This window comes from Gracilinanus agilis, chromosome 1 (assembly GCF_016433145.1).
Source record: "Gracilinanus agilis isolate LMUSP501 chromosome 1, AgileGrace, whole genome shotgun sequence".
Lineage (NCBI taxonomy): Eukaryota > Metazoa > Chordata > Mammalia > Didelphimorphia > Didelphidae > Gracilinanus > Gracilinanus agilis.
The window spans coordinates 94,159,478-94,179,992 of NC_058130.1; the positions used below are offsets into that span (position 1 = coordinate 94,159,478).

Genomic DNA, 20,515 nt, shown 5'->3' on the forward strand with positions numbered 1-20,515 from the left:
CTAGGACCTCTTTCTAGGAATTCAGCCATCAAGGAACCATTGTGGAGAAAGATAAGTTGGGTTGGGGTGTTGACACTTACTTTATTTTAGTTCTAAAGGCTGGGACTTCTAGATTTGTAGTGAGACAACCCTGAAATAACTAACCCTGGACTCCAGGTTACATAAATTCAGTGTAATCTTTATTCTGAGAGAAGAATATTAGATTAAATAACTTAATTACAACCAATCTAGAAAGGAATTTAGAATTAGGCCAAGAAAGCTACTATATCCAAACCATCCAGAGATTCCACTGCTAGGCATATATCCTGAGGTCAGTGACAAAAATAAAAGTCCCATATACACCAAAACATTTATAGCAGCATATTTTGTAGTAGCAAAGAACTAGAAACAAAGTAAATTTAATTGGAGAATAGCTAAACAAGTTGTAGTAAATGAATGTAAAGGAATATTACTTTGCTATAAGATGCAATGAATGAGATGAATACTGAGCAAGCATGTGAAGACTTTAATTAACTGATGCAAAATGAAATGAGACCAAGACAAATTTTTTGTATAGCTTTAAGCATTAAAGAACTATAAACCAATATATACAATGACAACCACAAATGAAAGTAGGCCATACAGAAACAAAATAATCAAAACTGAATGCTATAAAATTTTAATGCACAAACTTGGGCCTAATGAATATTTATAAGAAGGCTCCTCTCTCCTCTTTTACTGAGATGGAGGACTATGAATGTGCAACACTGCATAAAGTTTCAGCCAATAATTTGGTTAATTCTTAAAAAAACAATTTTCCCCTCTTGTTTTATCCTTTGTTATAAGAAATGATTCTCTGGGTGGAATACATTAAGAAAGATAGATTATATAAAAACAAAGAGAATGATATTTTTTAAAAAGAGCAAGTTTCATTTTATATTCCTTCTCTATATGATGCCTACCTCTCACACCTGGTTAGAGTTGAATACACCAACAGGTCCCATTTTTGGTCCTTTATACTACAAATTTTGCACCTCACAGAAACTGGGATTGTCCCTGGGGCAGCAGGAATCTGTTGTTTCAGGAGTCCGTGATGTTTGAAGATGTGGCTGTGTACTTTACGGAGAAGGAATGGGCAGGTCTGGCCCCTGCCCAGAGGGCCCTGTACAAGGATGTGATGCTGGAGAATTATGGAAACATAGTCTCCTTGGGTAAGACTTCTGACCCATTTTGACTTAGAATCCTCCTTTTGTAGTTTCCTGTTTTCCTTTTTAGATGCTGTGAGGTCTTTAATAATAATACTGTGATAGCTTAAGTAATGACTTAAGGCCTTGATATTACCATGTCCTTTTCTCAAGGATTTTCAACTGGAGAGAGCCCTGGAGTTCCCTCTGCCCCAAAGCAAGACTGTTTCCTGTTCCTTGAGTGGCTTTGTTCTGTTTACAGGGGCTTGGGTGACACTCCAGGCTGAATCTTCAATTGTATTATCCTAATTCTCTAAAAGAGTTCTGCCCCCCCTCATATGCAGAAGTTTAAGATCATGTACATGTTTTCTCCTTAATGGATTTTTCCATCTCTGAGAAGGCACAGAATTATTTTTCCTTTTGATTGAAACTTAGAACTCTTGACCCAGCTTGGTCTTTCTGAGAGTAGGAGCCTGACTTACTTCTGCTTGGTTGCCTATTTGCCTTTGGATTTTCTTCACATTTTTCCTGAGCAATTCCTTTTTCTTCTCTGTATGCATAGACTGATATAGAATTTAAAAACAGCTCTGTATAACTCCTAGTCCTAACCCTAACCCATTCTATTCCCTCGAGCAGCATTTCCGTTTCCCAAACCTGCAGTGATCTCTCAACTGGAGCGAGGGGAAGAACCATGGGGTTTGGATCCACAGGTGGCACCAGATGGAGAGGACCATAAAGGTATGTATACACAGCTTAGTGAGGAAGAACGTGTCAATTTATTTTCCTTCTCTTTTAATTTTCTTGAAAAATAAAAAAAATATGTATTCCCTTATCCTACTGCTAATAGATTCTCCAATCTCTCTATTCCTCATTGTTTCAATATTCATTGTTTCCCATCTCCTTCAGTCCATGTTCCCTTCATCTAGGTCAGGGGTTTTTGAAATCTAGAATCTAAGAACTTGTTTTCTTTATAAAATAGATTGATAGCTATATTTCAATGTAATCGGGTTCCATAACAATCCTATGTATTTTAATCACTTAAAAACAATATTCTGAGAAAGGATTCATGGACCTTGCCAAACTGCCACAGGGGTCCATGACAGACAAAGGTTACAGACTTCTGATCTAATTCATTATCACTACTGCTCCAATTTCCTTTAATTCCATTGCACTGGTGAGGTAGGGGATATTGAGACATCATGCTTTACAATGCCTCTGACCCCCAATATGTTAATATCTCTTTGTCATTAGGATAAGGGCAGAGGCAACAGATTTAATCCTGAGACACAGTAGCAGGCCTCTTTATTAGTTATGTCTCCACTTATTAGCTCAGGCTACATGCCCAAGTGCCCAAAGGTCAAAAACTAAAAACAGTACTTCAACCTTTTTTTTAAATCATAGAACATAGTTCTTACACCACAGTCTGGTTATCCTGCTTTCTTATGGCAGGAATAAGACTATTTGGGGTTCTTATTTGTTTTCACTCATACTTTTGATGTCATATACATTTTTTTCCTTCTCTGGACTGACAAAAGATTTTCATCCTTTTGTGAAGCCCTTTAGTCACAATTTTCTTGACTCTTCATTGATCTTGTGATATATTCCAGATTCTGATCTGTTTCTTTTCTACATCAGGTTAGTGTTTTGTACAAATAATTATCCTAAAAGTCATTCAGGAACTAAATCTGCTATGGAAAAGGCCATCAGGATGGATACCTTGTGAGAATTACTTCCTTTTGGATTTTATAAGCAGTTATATTATCATTAGGTTTTTCTTAATTTTTAAAAATCCTGGGTAGATTTCTGCCCCAGTACTTCTAACTTATACAGGATGCCTTTAGGCTTATTCTGTCCCCTACTTATTTCCCCACTTATCTTTGTCTTAGTTCCTACGCCCATCTTTACCCTTTCCCTAACGGGCTCAATTCATACTTTCCCTTTAACTTAACTGTTATTCTCTTTGCCTCAAACAGGATTTCCATTTTTAAAACCTGCCATGATCTCCTATCTGGATCAGAGGGAAGAGCCATGGGTTCTGGATCTGCAGAGCAGTCTAAATGAAGAGGACCTAAGAGGGATATACTTTGGTGAGTAAGGGATACATACAAAACACACAGAGTCTATATTATAATTATATATTATTATAAAATGCTTCATAATCAGCGTGATTGATCCTTCTCGTTCCTCCACTACTTTTGAAGTTTCAATGATTCTTGTACCTTTCATCTAGTTTATTGCCATGTCTCCATTCTTTGTTCACTAATCAGTATATCAACATGTAATTACAGAGTTCCTATTCAATAATTAATTCAATAACATTTAAATGCACTCATTAAACATTTATTAATTGCTCACTCTTACAGATTACTGTGTTTACCACATATAGGAAACAGAAAAAGTATATTGTATATGTGTGTATATATATATATATAAAACCAAAAAATGCCTATTACAAACTTTTTTTTTAAGTATGTAATACAACACATTTGTTTTAAGTATGTAATACAATATATTTGTTTTCTGTTCTCTTCTATGCATTTGTTGAAAAGCTTCAGGGGGCAGCTGGGTAGCTCAATGGATTGAGAACCAGGCCTAGAGACAGGAGGTCCTAGGTTTAAATCTGACCTCGGACACTTCCCAACTATGTGACCCTGGGCAAGTCACTTAACCCCAATTGCCTAGCTCTTACCACTCTTCTGCCTTGGAGCCAATATACAGTATTGACTCCAAGACAGAAAGTAAGGGTTTAAAAAAAATCTGTAGTTCCTAGGAGTATAATATGGGGGTAGATATCATTATTTAAAAGCAAGTAAACCTGACCCTACGCCAAGAAACATATTGACAAGTTGGCAAAAAATATATGCATCATTCTGCTCCTCTAATCCATCATCTCCATCAGGTGGTAGTAGCATTCTTCTTCATCACCAGTCCTTTAGTTGATCATTGCATTGATCAGTTTTTCTTTACAACATTGTGGTCATTGTAGAAATCATTCTCTCTGTTTTGCTCATTTCAGGCTATACTAATTCATAAAAATCTTCAGAATAAATTCTCATCATTTCTTATGGAGTAACAATAATACTTAAGTACATTCTTATAGCATAATTTGTTGAGCCATTCCCTAATCAATGTTAATTTTTGTTCCTTGTTATGATAAAAAAAATGTTGCTATGAGTATTTTTTGTAGGAATGGGTCTTTTCATCCTCTGACCTCTTCAGTATGTCAGCTTGATAGTGGTGTAGCTGCTAGATCAAAATTTAAACACAGCTTAGTGACTTCTTAGTTAAATTTGCAAATTGTTTCATAGAATGACAAGACCAATTCATAGTTCCAATTGATAGTGCATTAGTAAGTCCCCTCCAATGATTATCTTTTTGCTTTCTTGTCATCTTTGCTAATTCTCATGGGTGTGAAGTAGAATCTGAAGCTTGTTTTAATTTACCTTCTTTTAATTTTTAATAATTTGGAGTATTGTTCCATATGTTGGCTAATAGTTTGGGTTTCTTCAAAAGTAGTACTTAGGGGTAAGTTTAGAATGAGATAAATAAGAAAAAAGACTAGTCTGCTTGTGACAAAGTGTAATAAAAAATGAAGGAGAAAAGATAAAACTACCCAACTTGTGTTTTGCTGCTTCTTTCTCCACCAAAGAGAACAATATTCAAAGTAGAAGGATTTGAACAAAAATTGTTAAAGAGGTTTTGTTATGAGTAAGATTAGATTAGCTAGTTATTAGGTATTGGTTATATATTGATTAGGAAGTACCTAGCAGGAAGGAGCTGGAGCTGGGAATTCCAGGTTGGAATGAAGGAGGAGGAAGTCTATGTGTGTTCTGTGTGTGGACTCCATTAGTGGTAGGCAAAAACTGTTGCCAGCCTGGGAGAACTCAGAGCAAAGGACACCTTGCATCCTGTTTTCCCCTGGATCCTGTGTGGTGTGGCATTTAAGGAAAGAACAAGAGAAGAGGACAGTGCTTCAAGCAAAACCCTTACTGCTTAGTTCCTGAGACAACTGTAGCTCCTGGCATCCAGACATCATCAGTGGATTGCAGTGAGAAATCCCAAAGCCACAAAAGCCCCAGCTGTACTCAAGCCTGGCAGGTTCCAGGTGTGAGGCAGAAACCCAGAGACTCCAGTATAGCTCCTTGGGCCCTGTTAGTTAGATAGCTTAAATTAGTGTAGTGAATAAGTCCTTCCTTGTCCCTTTGGGTTTTGTTATTAGGTGTTAAGATTTTAGAGTAGTCATTCCTATCCCTCCTTTTAGTTGTTTCTAATTAAAACCCAATTTCACCTTGTTACCTTGTCAGTTAATTCAAGGCCTCTGGCCAGAGTGACAGTTGGCTGTTATTTTTCCAGTTGGGAGTGGTGTAGCTGTACAAGACTTCAGTGTTCAGTTATAGTCTCTCTTACATCCCAGAGAGTGTTCCCACAAACCCCATAGTTGATTTTAATATCCCTGGTGACCCCATTACTTATATTTTCCTACAGTTTGAAGCCCGAGTTGAGAAAAGATAAAAAGTAGTTTATGTAAAAACAACAACAAAAAAAAAAAAAAAACACCATAGGGGTTTTAGTGTGCCATAAGCCAAAACTAGTAGATGGGCAACGTAAATAGTTGTGTCCTACAGGCAGTTTGTCATGGAATTTAACCACAACAACTATTAACAAGAGTACAGAGGATTGAGCAAGGATCTAACTTTTGCCAAGTATGAAGAATTTTGCAGTGACCTTCCAAAGAGAAAACTTATCTGGTTGTCATGGACCTGTTGCCATAAACAAAGGTTGACATGGAACTGTTGTCATAAACAGACAGCTCAGGAGAAATGAGATCAAAAAGCTCTTTCATGGAACACAACACAAGAAATATTGTGCAGCAACTTTTCCTAATATGAAGAAGTTTTTAGCTATGTTGTTATAACTGTGGAATAGGGATAATTAGCTGATCGTGTAAATTAAGATGCCCAAAATAGGAATCCAAAGCCAGGTGCATCTTGAGAAATGCAGCCAAAAGAAACATAGCCAAAGGAAAGATAGAAAGGTCCTAGTATTGATAATACATCAAATAAAATTTTTGTTGGTGGAATTCCTTACAATAAGACAGACCTTAGGGAATACTTAGAGGTGGTTGGAGGGGTTTCTAAATTTGTCATACTCTATAATACAGAAAAGCAGATATCCAGATTTGGGGCTTATTAATCAATTCCACCTAATCACTTTGCCTCTTTTAGTTCTTCCTACATGCTACTCTTGGGGCAGATGATAATAATTTTCCCACTACTGCTATCTTTGGTCATTTGGAAATGAGCAAAACCCCATGATCCAGCCTGATTTCCCTTATAGTGTGTGGGTAATAGACAGGACTTGAGTGGCTTTGAACAGGGTTTCTCAGCAACCTCCTACCCTATGAAGAATCTTAGTGCCCATATCAGTTGGCTGCACCATCTATAGGTGGAAGTACTTTTGGACAAGGACACAATACTACTACTACTAATAGCTAGCAATTATGTAGCACTTTAAGGTTTTTAAAGTGTTTTACGTATATGACAGAGCCACATCATGCAAACCTTGAAATCAGGCATTTCTTTGCATGATGAGATACTGGAGACCAGTCGAAACTTCAAATTCCAAAAACAAGAACTTACTATACTATTACAATATACTTGATGAAGAACATCTTAATAAACCATGTGTAGTGTAGGTGAGGAAGAGGGAAATGGCTATTGGAAAACAAAGTGTTGGGCGTTTTGACTGCAGTTCTAAAATATATTGTTTTCTTAACCCATCAGAATAAAACATGAGTTCAAATTACAGAGATTTTTTTTAAGTCTTCAGTCTTAATTCAGAACTTATGGTTCCTTTTTTAAAAAATATTATTCTTCCTGAACTTTTTGTTTTACCATGTATTGTAAACTTTTATGTTTAATCTTTACATTAATTATTTTTAACTGTCCAGCATTTATTCTTCCTTCCATCTCCCCTTGCCCCAAAATCTGTAACAAATATGCATAAGCCAGCAAAAGAAATTCTCTTGTTGGCCATGTACAAAAATGTGTCTTATTGTGCATATTAGTCAATTCCCACTTGCCTCAGGAAATGGGTAGCAATCTTCATCATCAGTCTTTAGGAATCATGGATGATCATTGCATTGAGCAGATAAACTTTTGAGTTTACATTTGCAGAAGATTATAAAATTTTCGTGAGGAAAAAATACATTATTTAAGGTAAAAAAACACAAAAGAAACTGTTTCTGAAAGTAGTAGCCATGGTTTCAGCAAAGACATTTTTATCTTTTATTTTATTATAATGGACTAGATTTAGACAATTCAAAGTAGTTAGGCTCCAAAAATATCCATAAGCTAGAACATTGGGCAAAATCATACTATAAGAGGAATAAACCAAGCCTTAAACATGATTTGTATGCAGGACAAAATAGGAAAAGCTTAACTAGATAGTAGGCCAGCTGAAAAACATATTCTAGTGGTAGAGAAGGATTAGTGGATTGCAAACTCAGTATTGAGTTAGTAGTGAGATATGTCAACCCAAAAATCTTAGGCAGCATTAAGAAAAGGCATGGAATCACAGAATCACAGCCCTATAGAGAAGTCACTTCAGCAGTTAACTAGCCCAACCTATACACAGAAGGAATCCTCACCATAATATGTGGTCTAGATTCTGCTTGAAATCTTTAAAGGAGGAACAATTTGCCTCCCCACACAGCACATTCTATTTCCTTATTGTTCATTCATTTCAATCATATCCAATTCTTCATGACCTCATTTGAGGTTTTCTTGGCAGAGATACTGGAGTGCTTTGCCATTTCCTTTTCCAAATCATTTTACAGATGAAGAAACTGAGGCAAACAGGTTAAGTAATGTGGCTAGGGTTACAAAGGTAGTAAGTATCTGATGTCAGATTTTAACTTCAGGCTTGACACTCTTTCCATTGCCACTTAGCTGCCCTCATTCCACTTTGAGATAGCTCTAATTGTTGGAAAATTTTTCCCCGATATTGAACTTTTAAATTTGCCTCTTTGCAACATCTACCCATTGTTCTTGGTTCTGCCTTTAGCAGCCAGATTCCTCTACCTGACAGCCTTTCAGATACTTGAAGATAACTATAATTTCTAAGTCTTCTGTTCTCTAAACTGAAAGTGTGAAGTGAGAAAGAGGAGTCAAGGAAGACACTTAAATTGTGAATATAGGTCACTGAAAGGAAAGTGATGCTCCTCTAAGTATTAGAGAAATTAAGAAGAGAGGGTTTGGGAGAAAAGATAGAGTTGGACACGTTGAATTTCAAATGTCAATGGGATATGCAGTTTAATTTGTCCAAAAAGCAGTTACAGATGCAAATCTGGAGCTTAGGAGAAATGTGAGGGCTAGATGAGTAACTTGTCGGTGCCCTTAAACCAAGCTATTCAGAAATAAATACGGTACTGGGTAAGGTCCCAAGACGGTAAAGTAGCATGGAACTATCACCTCCCTATTTCTGGAAAGTCTGTCCCTCTTAATATGTCTCAAGAATGCATTAACTCTTTTGGGTTGCCATATCACTCTGAAGCTTATACTGAGCTTTTCTACTAAAACCTCTAGATCTTTTTTTAGAATTGCTTTGTCCATGCCTCTTCCATCTTAGACTGATGGGGTTGATTTTTTTTTTTTTGTACGTAAGTGCAAGACTTTATATTTATCCTTGCTGAATTTCACCTTTTTTTTTAAACCCTTAACTTCTGTGTATTGGCTCCTAGGTGGAAGAGTGGTGAGGGTGGGCAATGGGGGTCAAGTGACTTGCCCAGGGTCACACAGCTGGGAAGTGTCTGAGGCTGGATTTGAACCTAGGACCTCCCATCTTTAGGCCTGACTCTCAATCCACTGAGCTACCCAGCTGCCCCCTGAATTTCATCTTAACAGATTCAGTCCCATGATCTAACTTGTCAGGATGTTTTTGGGTCCTGTCATGTACTGTGTTGGGGTGCAGCAGGTAGAAGGGAATCTCAGTGGCTCAGTGGATAAAGCACTGGATCTTGAATCAGGAAGGCAAGTTCAAGTCTGAGGACACTTCCTACCTATGTGACCTTGGGCAAGTGCCTTTACCTTTGCCTCAGTTTCCTCAACTGCAAAATGAACATAACAATAGCACCTATCTCACAAGATTCTTGTGGGAATCAAATGACATAATATTTATAAACCACTTAGTATAATACTTGTCACACAGTTGGCACTTAATAAATGCTTGTTCCCTTCCCCCACCAAGAGGTTACTTTGAGCCCAATATAAGGTACAAAAGTTCCAACATTTAGAACTATCTAGTGAGTCACTTTGGGAAACAATGGATTTTTTACTACATTAGGGAAGAATTTGAACTGGCTTTATTTATTCACCAAATGCTTCTTGGGACAGCTGTCCTTTGGTAAATGCTTAAATATATAACATATCAGTTAAATTCTATAGCTTCTCTTTGAGGGATTCTGACCTATAATCTCGCACTTTGATTCTGTGATTCTCTACTATTTTTATTTCCTTCTAGCCTCAAATCCTTTACTAAATAATAATGCTTCTTTTCCTTATCTCTTTTTATTCTCTGTGTTCACTTAAGCATTTTTCTAGACATATGTGATATATATATATATATGTATATATATTTTTGGACATCTTAGTGTTATTCAATCCTATTCCATAAATTAACCCCATTCCAACACTGGTAACAGGTGACATTTTTATTGTAAATTCAATTAAATAAGTATTTGTTTTCCATTTCTTATGTTAGATGGCGAGACCAGGATTGAGTATGAAGAGCCAAGTCCAAAGCAAGAAATTTTCAAAGAAATAAACTCTTATACACTGCTATCAGACAGACTTCAGAGGGACATGCTCCTGGGTTCTACCTTTCAAAATGGCTATGGACCAGAAGTTAGATTAGAGAAGCAAGAGGAAAACCCCTCAGGAGAGAGAATGAGGCAAGAGTTTCTACAAAGGATAGTAAATAATGAGAGAACCCGCACAGGGGAGAGAAGCAAGAAGAATAAGAAATTGAAGAAAGACATCAGTGTTGACACATATCCTGACATACATCAGGGATTTGCTAGAAAACAGAGATCCTACATATGCAAAGAATGTGATAAAATTTTTAATCGAAGTTCAGACTTTTTTCGACATCAGAGAATCCACACAGGGGAGAAACCCTACAAATGTAACGAGTGTGAGAAAGCCTTCAGGTGGAGCACAAGCCTTATTCGACATCAACGATTTCATGTCAGAGAGAAACAATATAAATGCCAAGAGTGTGAAATTGTCTTCAGAAAAAATTCAGCTTTTATTCGGCATCGGAGGATTCACACAGGTGAAAAACCCTATGAATGCCATGAGTGTGGGAAAGCATTCAGTGAGAGTACAGGATACACTATACATCAGAGAATTCATACCAGAGAGAAACCATATGAATGCAGTGACTGTGGGAAAGCCTTCAGTTGTAATTCAAACCTTATTCACCATCAAAGAATACACACTGGAGAGAAGCCCTATGAATGTAAGGAGTGTGGGAGGGGCTTTAGCAATAGTTCAGACTTCATTCAACATCAGAGAATTCACACTGGAGAGAAACCTTATGAATGTAAGCAATGTGGGAAAGCCTTCAGTAGAAACTCAGGCTTTATTCAGCATTCAAAAATCCACAGTGGAGAGAAACCCTATGAATGTAAAGATTGTGGCAAAGCATTTAGTCAGAGCTCACATTTTATCCGACACCAGAGAATCCATACTGGAGAGAAACCTTATGAATGTAATGAATGTGGGAAAGGCTTTGGTCAGAATTCAAATCTTATTCGGCATCAAAGAATCCATATAACAAATAAATCTTTGAAAATAGTGACTGCAAAGAAAGCTTGATAAGATATGCTACTAGACATTATCAAGATGGAATTGTTCTAATAATTGGAACCTATTCATACAAGAATACCTCATGTAATGGAATTCAGCTATTCAGCATCTTTTAATCGTTTGGAGCACAGCTGAGAGACTAGGAAGCATATAAAAACAGCCTCTAAACTACCACAACCTGCTGTCACAAAATTTACGCAACTTTATTTATAGGGGGAATTCTTGCTTGGATCTGTTTGCTTTTTATTTTACACACATTTCCAAGAAGCTTGGTTATTTGACTTCCAAGCCCATATCAGATTTGAAACAGCAAAGTAGAAAGGGAAGATTTAGAAGGGAAGGAAGGAATGTATCAGGCAGACATACTGATAGCAGTGAGATGTAACAGCTGACAAAGGATGGAGGAAAACTAAATAAAAGACATGAATTCAGATAGGATGTCAGGGGCACTATAGTCTAGGTTTAGATAGCCCTATGCAGCTTAGAGTGTAGATTTCAATCTAGCATGGCACAATACAGTAATACTTTGCATAATAATCCTGAGTCATTCAGAAGAGACTGTTTAATTAGACAATTATTTAATACATCTCAAATTTCCATAAAAGTAAAGTATTTTAAAGTTTTGGTGCTCCACAGGATAAAACTCAAGCTTTTAAAAATGGTTCCTTGTCTGATGGTTCCAGATAGCAAAAGCAGTATTTTCATTTAGAAAGTTGTCTTTTTGACAGGTTCAGAAATCCCATGACTAAAACAAATGTAGAAAATTGCCCTTTCAGCCCTAATTTAATTTCCATTTTAGAGGGTCAGTCTCAGCCATGCCAATGAAAGTGGCCATTAAGGCACATAAGGGTGGTCACTGGAAACTAAAGGAGATTGAATCTTCTTTCAAAAAAAGAACTCTCCTCTTTTTTGTAAAATAAAAGCAATTCCAAGCCCCTCTCTTGTTGGAATAAGTACCATTGAGATGATGGTGTAAATTCACTGTCACTAGCTAAAGAATGATCAAACTGAAAGGGGAACAGGTGGGAAAAGAAAGTTGAATTTTCAGATAATTTTCTGATATTTGGCCCTCAGATTACCAAAGATTTTTTTTTATTCTTAACATTCTTGAAGTGGTATTATATAATTGTTTTTTCTCCTTATTCAAGAAGGAAAACTCAAGACTTTATAAAGTAAAGGCAACCCCTTTGCCCCTTGTAGTTAAGGGAAGTGACAAGGTCTTACTTCTGAAGTTTGTAATTTTCCCATGGGGTAATAGGCTAGACCTGAGGACTAAAGAGAGGTAAGTTTCCTTATCACTATTATTCCATCAAAATAAAAGGTAACCCAGATGAATTGGCATAAGGAAATCTTTAACTTAACCTAGTTCCCTCCTAACTCTTGCTTCCTGTAACCCACCTTTTAATTGACAGTTTTACCCATCATAATAGCATCAGCATCCAGGAAATGAACTCAGAAGGCTTGTTGATATAAACGACTAAGATATGGCCAGATGTCCTTAGGGAGGAATAGAACTTCCTATCTGGTCATGGAATTAGTCTTAAGTCCACTTTGGCAAAGTAATGGTAAGCTGCTCCATTCCCCCTCTCCACAGCACCCAAGGACATTTTTTGCTGTCTGGGGTAATGCAGGGGTGGGGAAGGGGGTGGGGGGGTGTTAGGCAGTTTGAAGTTGCAGTTTGGGCATGCAGTCTTGAAAATGTTTGCCAATGCTGGTCTAGGTAGTTTCCAGAAGCTCACTGTTTTATGGGTAACTACTATGGACTACAAATGAGTTCAAAAGTTTCTTTTGAAAAAGACCAGAAGAAAGGGCTTCAGATTCATATTAATACACATACATGGACAGAGGAAGAGAGATCGCTAGATATTCTCAAGCAGGAGGCAAAGAGTGAAAATGGAATGAAGTATTAACAATCTTGAAATATAAAGCTGTATGGATCAACATGAAATCTAGAAAAAGGAGATTATTTGTCTTCACTACTGACCAGGAGAAAGGTATTTTGTGAGAGGATTCAAGTGTTCTGATTTACCAGCAAGACAAAACCATAAGTGACAGTGGTTGGTTCCAAATGATATGCTTTAGCCTAGGATAATATTTCTGAAGTTCCATCCAACCCAATGCCTCCATTTCTTTATCACTTCTTAAATACTTGCTTCATTCCAGTCTCCAACACTGCTGAAAACTATTAAATTTTACTATTGATTCCTTGCTAAATTCAATTATCTTTTCCCAGTTTTCATTTTCCTTAACTTTAGACTTTGACACTACTGACCACTCTTTGCCTTTTGCCATACTATACTGACCTAACTTTTTGAAACTTGATGAATTATGGCTTTTGCTTTCTAATATTAACCAGTTAGATAACGAATCCCTTGCTTTGGTCTGTTTGTGCTCTTGGAGACTTAAATCATTTCCATTGTTTCAGGTGTCTCCTAGCAAATGACTCCCTCTTTAGGCTTGATCTCATATGAACTACAATTCTAAATCTCTTACCTGTTTCCTAGATATTTCTACTTGAATGTTTTTCCATCACCTCAAGTTCCATATGTCTTAGACTTACTTAATTTTATCTCATATTTACTCTTCGGCCTTCTCAGTATTACCATCACTTCCCCTAACATTTAGGATCAAAACTCAAAATTATTTTTGACTCTTATGTCAGTGTCATATCAGAATGGTTCCTGTGACTGTCCCTTCCTTCCTATTCTCATTTTTACCACTAGCCTAGACCAAACCTAGATTAATGCAATAGCTTCTCAACTTAGAATTTTCAGTTTCTCCCCTTCTTGGTTATACTCATTCCACTTAGCACCCTTTCACTAGAGAAGACACTGCTTTCACATCAACCTGTCACCTCCCCACTAAAAAAAGAAACAAAAAATCTTTTCACTGAGTCTGAAAGGGACAGTGTCTTTTCCTGTAGGAATATACAAATCCCCTTTCAGACTTTCACAATCTAGCCCCTACTTTACCTACGTAGATAAGCAGCTCTCATTCTGAAGCTTTTCTTTGCTTCTCCAGCCTTTTTGATTTCACCTATTTCTAAAGTCCTAGAGCACATATCTGTACCACTTGTGTTCTTTAAATGTTACCTTATTTAAAACAAGATTCTTGAGAATTTCCTGACCACAGGAAGAGGACAAATTCTTTGACATTTAGAGTGTCATGTTTTTTTAACCTGCAACACCCAAAATAATTCTTAGTTTGAATTAGCCATTCAATAAATATTTCTTTGAATTTGTTGGAATTCCTTTGCTTCTGATATCTTACTGGTTTCCCCAAATCTACTTGGTGGTAAGGTATGTTTGTCAGCTATTGCTGTCTTTATTGATAGATTTTCTACTTTACAAAACAATCTTTTTGAGTTAGGTTAGTATGAATCTACATATTTGAACCTTTCCTGGTTGAGAAATTGAACAGTTCTGAACTACACAAGAGTCAGGGTGTAGAAGTGGATAGAATGGGCTCAAATCCAATAAAACTTGAACTCGTTTCTCTAAAGAGTACTGGCTCTGAGACTGGGCAAGTCACTTAACTTTTCGGTGTTCTAGGCAAACCTTAATCTAAGACAATAATGATATTTTTTTTTAAAACCTTACCTTCCACCTTAGAATCAATACTGTTTGTTGGTTCTAAGGCAGAGGAGTGGGGAAGGCTAGACAATGGTGGTTAAGTGATTTGCCCAAGGTCATACAGCTAGGAAGTGTCTGAGGTCAGATTTGACCTCTGGTCTCTGGTTCTGGCTCTCAATTCACTGAACAACCTAGCTGTCCCCTAAATTATTATTAAGACTATAACTTGCAAAAAAGGTGCCAATTTGCATTAGTAGAGAGAGAGAGTACCTAAGTCAGTAAAATCACTAGTCTGATCCCTATCACTAGACTTTTTGGACACATTAACGTTTAACTTGTGCATTGACTTGCTGAGTGACCTTCCAGATAACGGGAGACAAGTATTTCTTGAGGCCTCTGTCTGGCTTGACTGCTTTTGTTATAGAGGAGACCAGCACTTCTCTATAGGTCAAACCCCAGAGAAATTCCCTCCAACTGAAGAGATGAGAGTGAATGAAGACAAAATTCAACCTGCTGACCATGAAATGTGGAGGTGGCAGGGGACAAGTGAAACTACTCTTCAATGATTTTTTGTAACTTTATTTTCTCCCTATTTACACTGGGGACAAGGGAGGGGGAAGTTGAATCAAAGAGAGGATATAAATAAGAACCAGGTTAACAACTCTTGCCCTTCAGTCCCTAAAAATTGTTCTATTTTTCCCATCTGCCAGCCTTGCCTATCCTTGTATTGCATACATCACATCAGTGTGGCTAGAAGAGAAGCAATTCCCAGATTTACCCAGTATTCCGAAATAGATAACTAATTGTGACCACATGAGGTAATCCTATGGGTTATATATGGGTAAGTAGATACTTGAGCTTTTAACTGGGAAAAGAAATGCAGCATGGAAAGAACACTGCCCGTAAGAGTCTAGGGATCTGGGTTTGAATCCCACTTTTATCACTGACATCTTGAGCAAGTCAGCGGATGTGGCTAGAACCTATTTTCTCTTTAGCAAAGCAGGGTGGCATTAGATGTTCTAAAAAGACTTGTACCTCAGAAAGTATAATGCTGTGATATGTGACCCATTATCCTTTTAAGTGCCCTTGAAGTAAAACCCTGAAATAACTGGTATCTGAAGCTGGACATATTTAGCCATAGCTAGGCAGTTTATTATGTATTTTCTATTCTCTGTTATCTCTCTAATGTAGCCCTTCATGCTACAGAAAAAAAGCATGAGACTAGAAATCACTATGTTCACAAACTAGTTAGTAATGTATCTAATTAGTGCCAAGTAGCAATAATACCTATCTCCCCCTCCCCCCATTTTTTATGGAAAACACATTATAATTGAAAGTTGTGAAGTTCTTGTGAGGAGTAAATGAAGAAAGTAAAAGCACTGAAAAAATATATTACATATTCAAAAATGGCTGGCATAATGGTAATGGTATCCTACCCAGTTCCCCTCCCCACTTTCCATTCCTATTCTGTTTCCCTTTTTCAGGAAGACCATGTTTCATTGGGGAAAAAAATAGACTGGATGGGAGTCAAGAGACGTGAGTTATGGTACTACTAACTAGGTGGCGGGCCTTAAGCAAATCACAGCCTGTTTGGCTACAATAATTAAAATTCTAGGAACCGGAGCAGTAATATAAAAGATGGGCAATTATAGTCCTAAATAAAGTCAATTGTTATGCTAATCAAGATAATAAAAATTGAACTTTATAATTAATGTGAAACTGATTTTTTCAACCAGAAAAGTTGTTAGGGGAAAATGAGGAAATATTTGTGTATAACCAATCATGATTCTATATATCTGAATAAATAGGAAGTTACTAAGGATGCCTAAAGATTAAGACTCATGCTTACAGGATAAAGAAAAAATGTACTCTTGAACAAAAAAAAAATTTCTAGAATTCAGTGAAACAATGCCAATCAATTGGAGGCACTGAGGGCACCTGAGAAGGAATGCTAAAAACAGCTCAGAGAGAAAAAATCCTTTAAATACATATAAAATTCAAAGTTGTATTCCAGCTTCAAAGTAATCTAAAAGATTTGACCACCTAGGGAAACTATAAAGATGAATTGAGTTAAGTGACTACAACATACAAAGAATTGTGCTAGGTATCTGGAATTGTAACACCAAATAAATGACGTGAGAATTTTGGTTGGTATACTATGTCACTGGTGCTTTGCCTTAGCTTCCTGGAATCTCATGAATCTGGCCCTCAAGTTTCCTTATCTGTAAAATGATGAGATAGGGCTTTGCCCCTTTCTGGTTCTCTAGAATTTGAGTTTCCTCAGCCCTTATAAGGTATCATCTTTATACAGATAATTTCCAGATCTAACTAGCTAGCTAACACTCCTCTTTGTGCTGAGGTTCACTTCTGTGTCACCAATTTATTTCTTTTTTTTTTAAACCCTTACTTTTCATCTTAGAATCAAGACTCTGTATTGGTTCTAAGGCAGAAGTGCAGTAAGGGCTAGGCAATGGGGGTAAAGTGACTTGCCCAGGGTCACAGCTAGGAAGTGTCTGAGGTCAGATTTGAACCTAGTTCCTCTCCTCTCTGGGCCTGGCTCTCAGTCCACTGAGCTACCTAACTGCCCCCTCACCAATTTATTCTTGCATATCTTGAACTGGATGTTCCATAGGAATTTCAGCAACCTGTTCAAAACAAAACTTACTAGAATTGGAACTTGAGATACTCCAGATAACTTGCAGTTTTCTCCCCACTTCACTGTGCCTTTGCATAGGCTGTACCTCCAAGATCTGAATTATACTTCTTTCTCACTTCAGCACATCTTGGGATCCTTAGTTTTCTTCAAGGCTCAACACGGGTAGCATTTCTAATTACCCTCCCTGATAGTGAGTTCTGATTCCTCAAATTGTCTTGTACTTAGTTTTCTAGAGACGTTCTGTCCAACTCTTTATGACCCCATTTGAGGCTTTCTTGGCAAAGAGACTGAAGTGGTTTGCCATTTCATTCTCTAGCTCATTTTACAGATAAGGAAACTGAGACAAACAGATTAAATGCCTTGCCCAAGATCACATAACTAGGAGTTGCCTGAGGCTAAATTTGAACTTGGAAAGATGAGTTTTCCTGACTCTAGGCCTAGTATTCTATCTATTGAGCCACCTGCTTGCCCCACTATTAGAGAAATATGGAAGTATGTATAGTGCCTTGGAGTTAGGAAAATACAGCAATATCCCTAAGAAATGCCTAGAAAGAGAATTTTATAACATTATAGTTCTATCAAGGTTTTGTTTTTCAGATGTCAGCTTGCATCATATTAGAGGAAGGTTAAGATTTAAAGTTTATACATTGGAACTACTAACTGTGTAAACGAGCAGTTGGTTTATTAAGCATTAAATACCTACTCTGGATCAGGTACTTGGGATACAAGTATAAAGAATGAAACAATCCCTCCTCCCAAAACATTCATATTCCAGTTTGGAAAATGAGATGTACCTATAAAGATATAAACAGCAAAAATATAAAATAAATGCAAATACAAAGCAAATCACTTACTTGAGCTTTCATTGATGAGATTATAAATATCATAGATCCTTAGAGGTCACCTAATCTGAACCATTCATTTTACAGATAAGGAAACTGAGACCAGAGAGATGTAGCTTGCCCAAGATTAGTTACTGTAAGGGTTAAATTTAATGGCTGGACAATAGTTTTATCAAATTATGTGGTCACCAATATTTATTATATCTTGAGTCAGAAATTTAATTACAAATATTTACAAAATGGAGAGGAAACAATAAAGTAGAGAAATGTGAAGAGCTTAGAGAGGTTATCTATCCTATCAACCTAAATGTTTACTCCGGGTCTGCTTAATCCAGGCAGAGATTAATTAGCTCTCAACCAGGAAAGCTGGTGGTGAGTAACCAAGGGCCTCCTCCAAGATGGAAGCTAGTCTCTTAGGAAACTAGGAAAGGAGTCAGCCTTTTACGCACCCAATGAAGTAGTCCAGGAGTCAGAGTCTAAGTTGAAGCCAAGCTTTAAGCCCACAATCCAAGCTGCAGTCTCCATTGAAGCTCCCTTGATGACTCTCCCCAGTCAGAAGACTATCTCCAGAAGACAATCCCTTCAGACTATCTTCTCAAAGACAATCTCCCTCTGAGGAGTTCGGAGCTTGCTTTTATATAGTGACTTCTTGTTCCTGCCCCTCTTCACAAGGGCCAATCACAGTTTCCAAATTGTCTAACACTGCCCAGGGGTCCCCCAGTCTGTGGGATTGACTTCTCACTTTCTGAAGGTTAAGTTCTCACCTTCTGGAGAGGTGAATATTCATCCTGGCTGATGGAGTTTCTGAGGGTGTGAATTCACTAAGTGGATTGTGAGCTCCTCCACCTAGTTCAAGCTTGTGTTGATTCAATCAAAAGGTAGACAAAGGAGAGTTCATCTTGTCTTCACAATCTAATGAGGTACTTAAGTTAGTGTTAATTCAGGATAGACAATAAAGAATTCTCTTTCACATTACACAGGTACTAATCGACAGAACAGGAATTTAAACTTGGTCCCATGGCTCTAAATCTAGCACTCTCTATTACACCAGTCTCAGTTACTACACAGCTATTAAAAAGTGTCTGAATGTTCTTACCATGGTTAATTTTATACATTTTTTTAAACCCTTGTACTTCGTTGTATTGTCTCATAGGTGGAAGATTGGTAAGGGTGGGCAATGGGAGTCAAGTGACTTGCCCAGGGTCACACAGCTGGGAAGTGGCTGAGGCCGGGTTTGAACCTAGGACCTCCTGTCTCTAGACCTGACTCTCACTCCACTGAGCTACCCAGCTGCCCCTTTATACATTTTTTTAAAGCCATTGGGTTCATGATTTCATCTTTTAAAAAACAGTTCTGAGGTAGGATTTTCATCCTAGTTCTTTCTGACTCATCTTGGAATCTTTCCACTTTAAGGGCAATCTGAAAATATGACCTTTTTCAGTTTCACCCTTTGAAGTCATTGCACTCCACATTTTTACATGCTTACCAGGTCAAAATGACATACTTACTTGAATAGCCACTCATTTATCCAATTACATCCATGCTTCAAAAAATTATTGGTTCAATATACATTAATTCTGTTGTGGGGAAAAAAAGATTCCAAAGTTTGTAACAGGGTCTCGCCCCAAGAATGGTAAGCTCAGAACTCCATTCTTGTCCAGAGGTATGAAAGTCTTTATTTGAAGAAGATGTTTAGGTCAGTGAAATAGCCTTGGGACTGATGGAGTAGCTTCCCTGAGGTGGAATAGTCTTGGGACTGGTGGAGTAGCCCCAATGGTGTATTGGGGTTTGTATATTTATTGAATAGTCCACCCCTGGTTACTTTGGGGAGTTCTGAGCAGAAAATTCCATCAGAGGAGAAACCTCACTATCTCCCTGGAATGCCATTATCTTGATGTGAAACATTAGAGAAGGTACAGTATAGTGTAAGACCAATATAACTAACAAATATAGAACTGAACAGTACAAGTCATTAGTAATATGCAACCATACAAGACTGATGTAAATACAGAACGGAATGGTGCACGACTGTTATAACTGATTAATGATATACAACAGTTAAATGCTTAGCAATGCAGATATTACAATTTATGCCTGGCTAGTGCTAACTGGTGAAAAATACAAGACTTCAGAACATGGGGATCCCAGCTTCTGTCACTGCCCACCTCTAGCATTCCATCTGTCACTACCACCCTTTTATGTACCCTAATACAAAATAAAAACTCTTACTTCTGTCATGGAATCAATATCAGTTCCAAGGCAGAAATGCAGAAAGGCCTAAGCAACTGAAGTTAAATGACTTGTCCAGGGTCACACAGCTAGGAAGTGTCTGAGAAGCTCTCATCTTTTTTTTTTTTTTAACATTTATTAATATTCACTTTTAACATGGTTACATGATTCATGCTCCACCTTT

The 20,515-nt window shown here is 37.3% G+C and overlaps 1 protein-coding gene across 1 annotated transcript in view; it reads left to right on the plus strand.

Annotated features, from left to right (window-relative positions):
• The first annotated feature begins 722 nt into the window (after positions 1-722).
• Positions 723-20,515, plus strand: part of LOC123247863 (zinc finger protein 345-like) — a 58,845-nt gene continuing 39,052 nt past the window's right edge. Inside the window, exons 1-5 of the mRNA XM_044676915.1 lie at positions 723-773; positions 1,064-1,190; positions 1,797-1,901; positions 3,137-3,250; positions 9,924-11,020. Of these exons, the coding sequence (XP_044532850.1) occupies positions 723-773; positions 1,064-1,190; positions 1,797-1,901; positions 3,137-3,250; positions 9,924-11,020 (1,494 nt within the window). The remainder of the gene's footprint in view (positions 774-1,063; positions 1,191-1,796; positions 1,902-3,136; positions 3,251-9,923; positions 11,021-20,515) is intronic.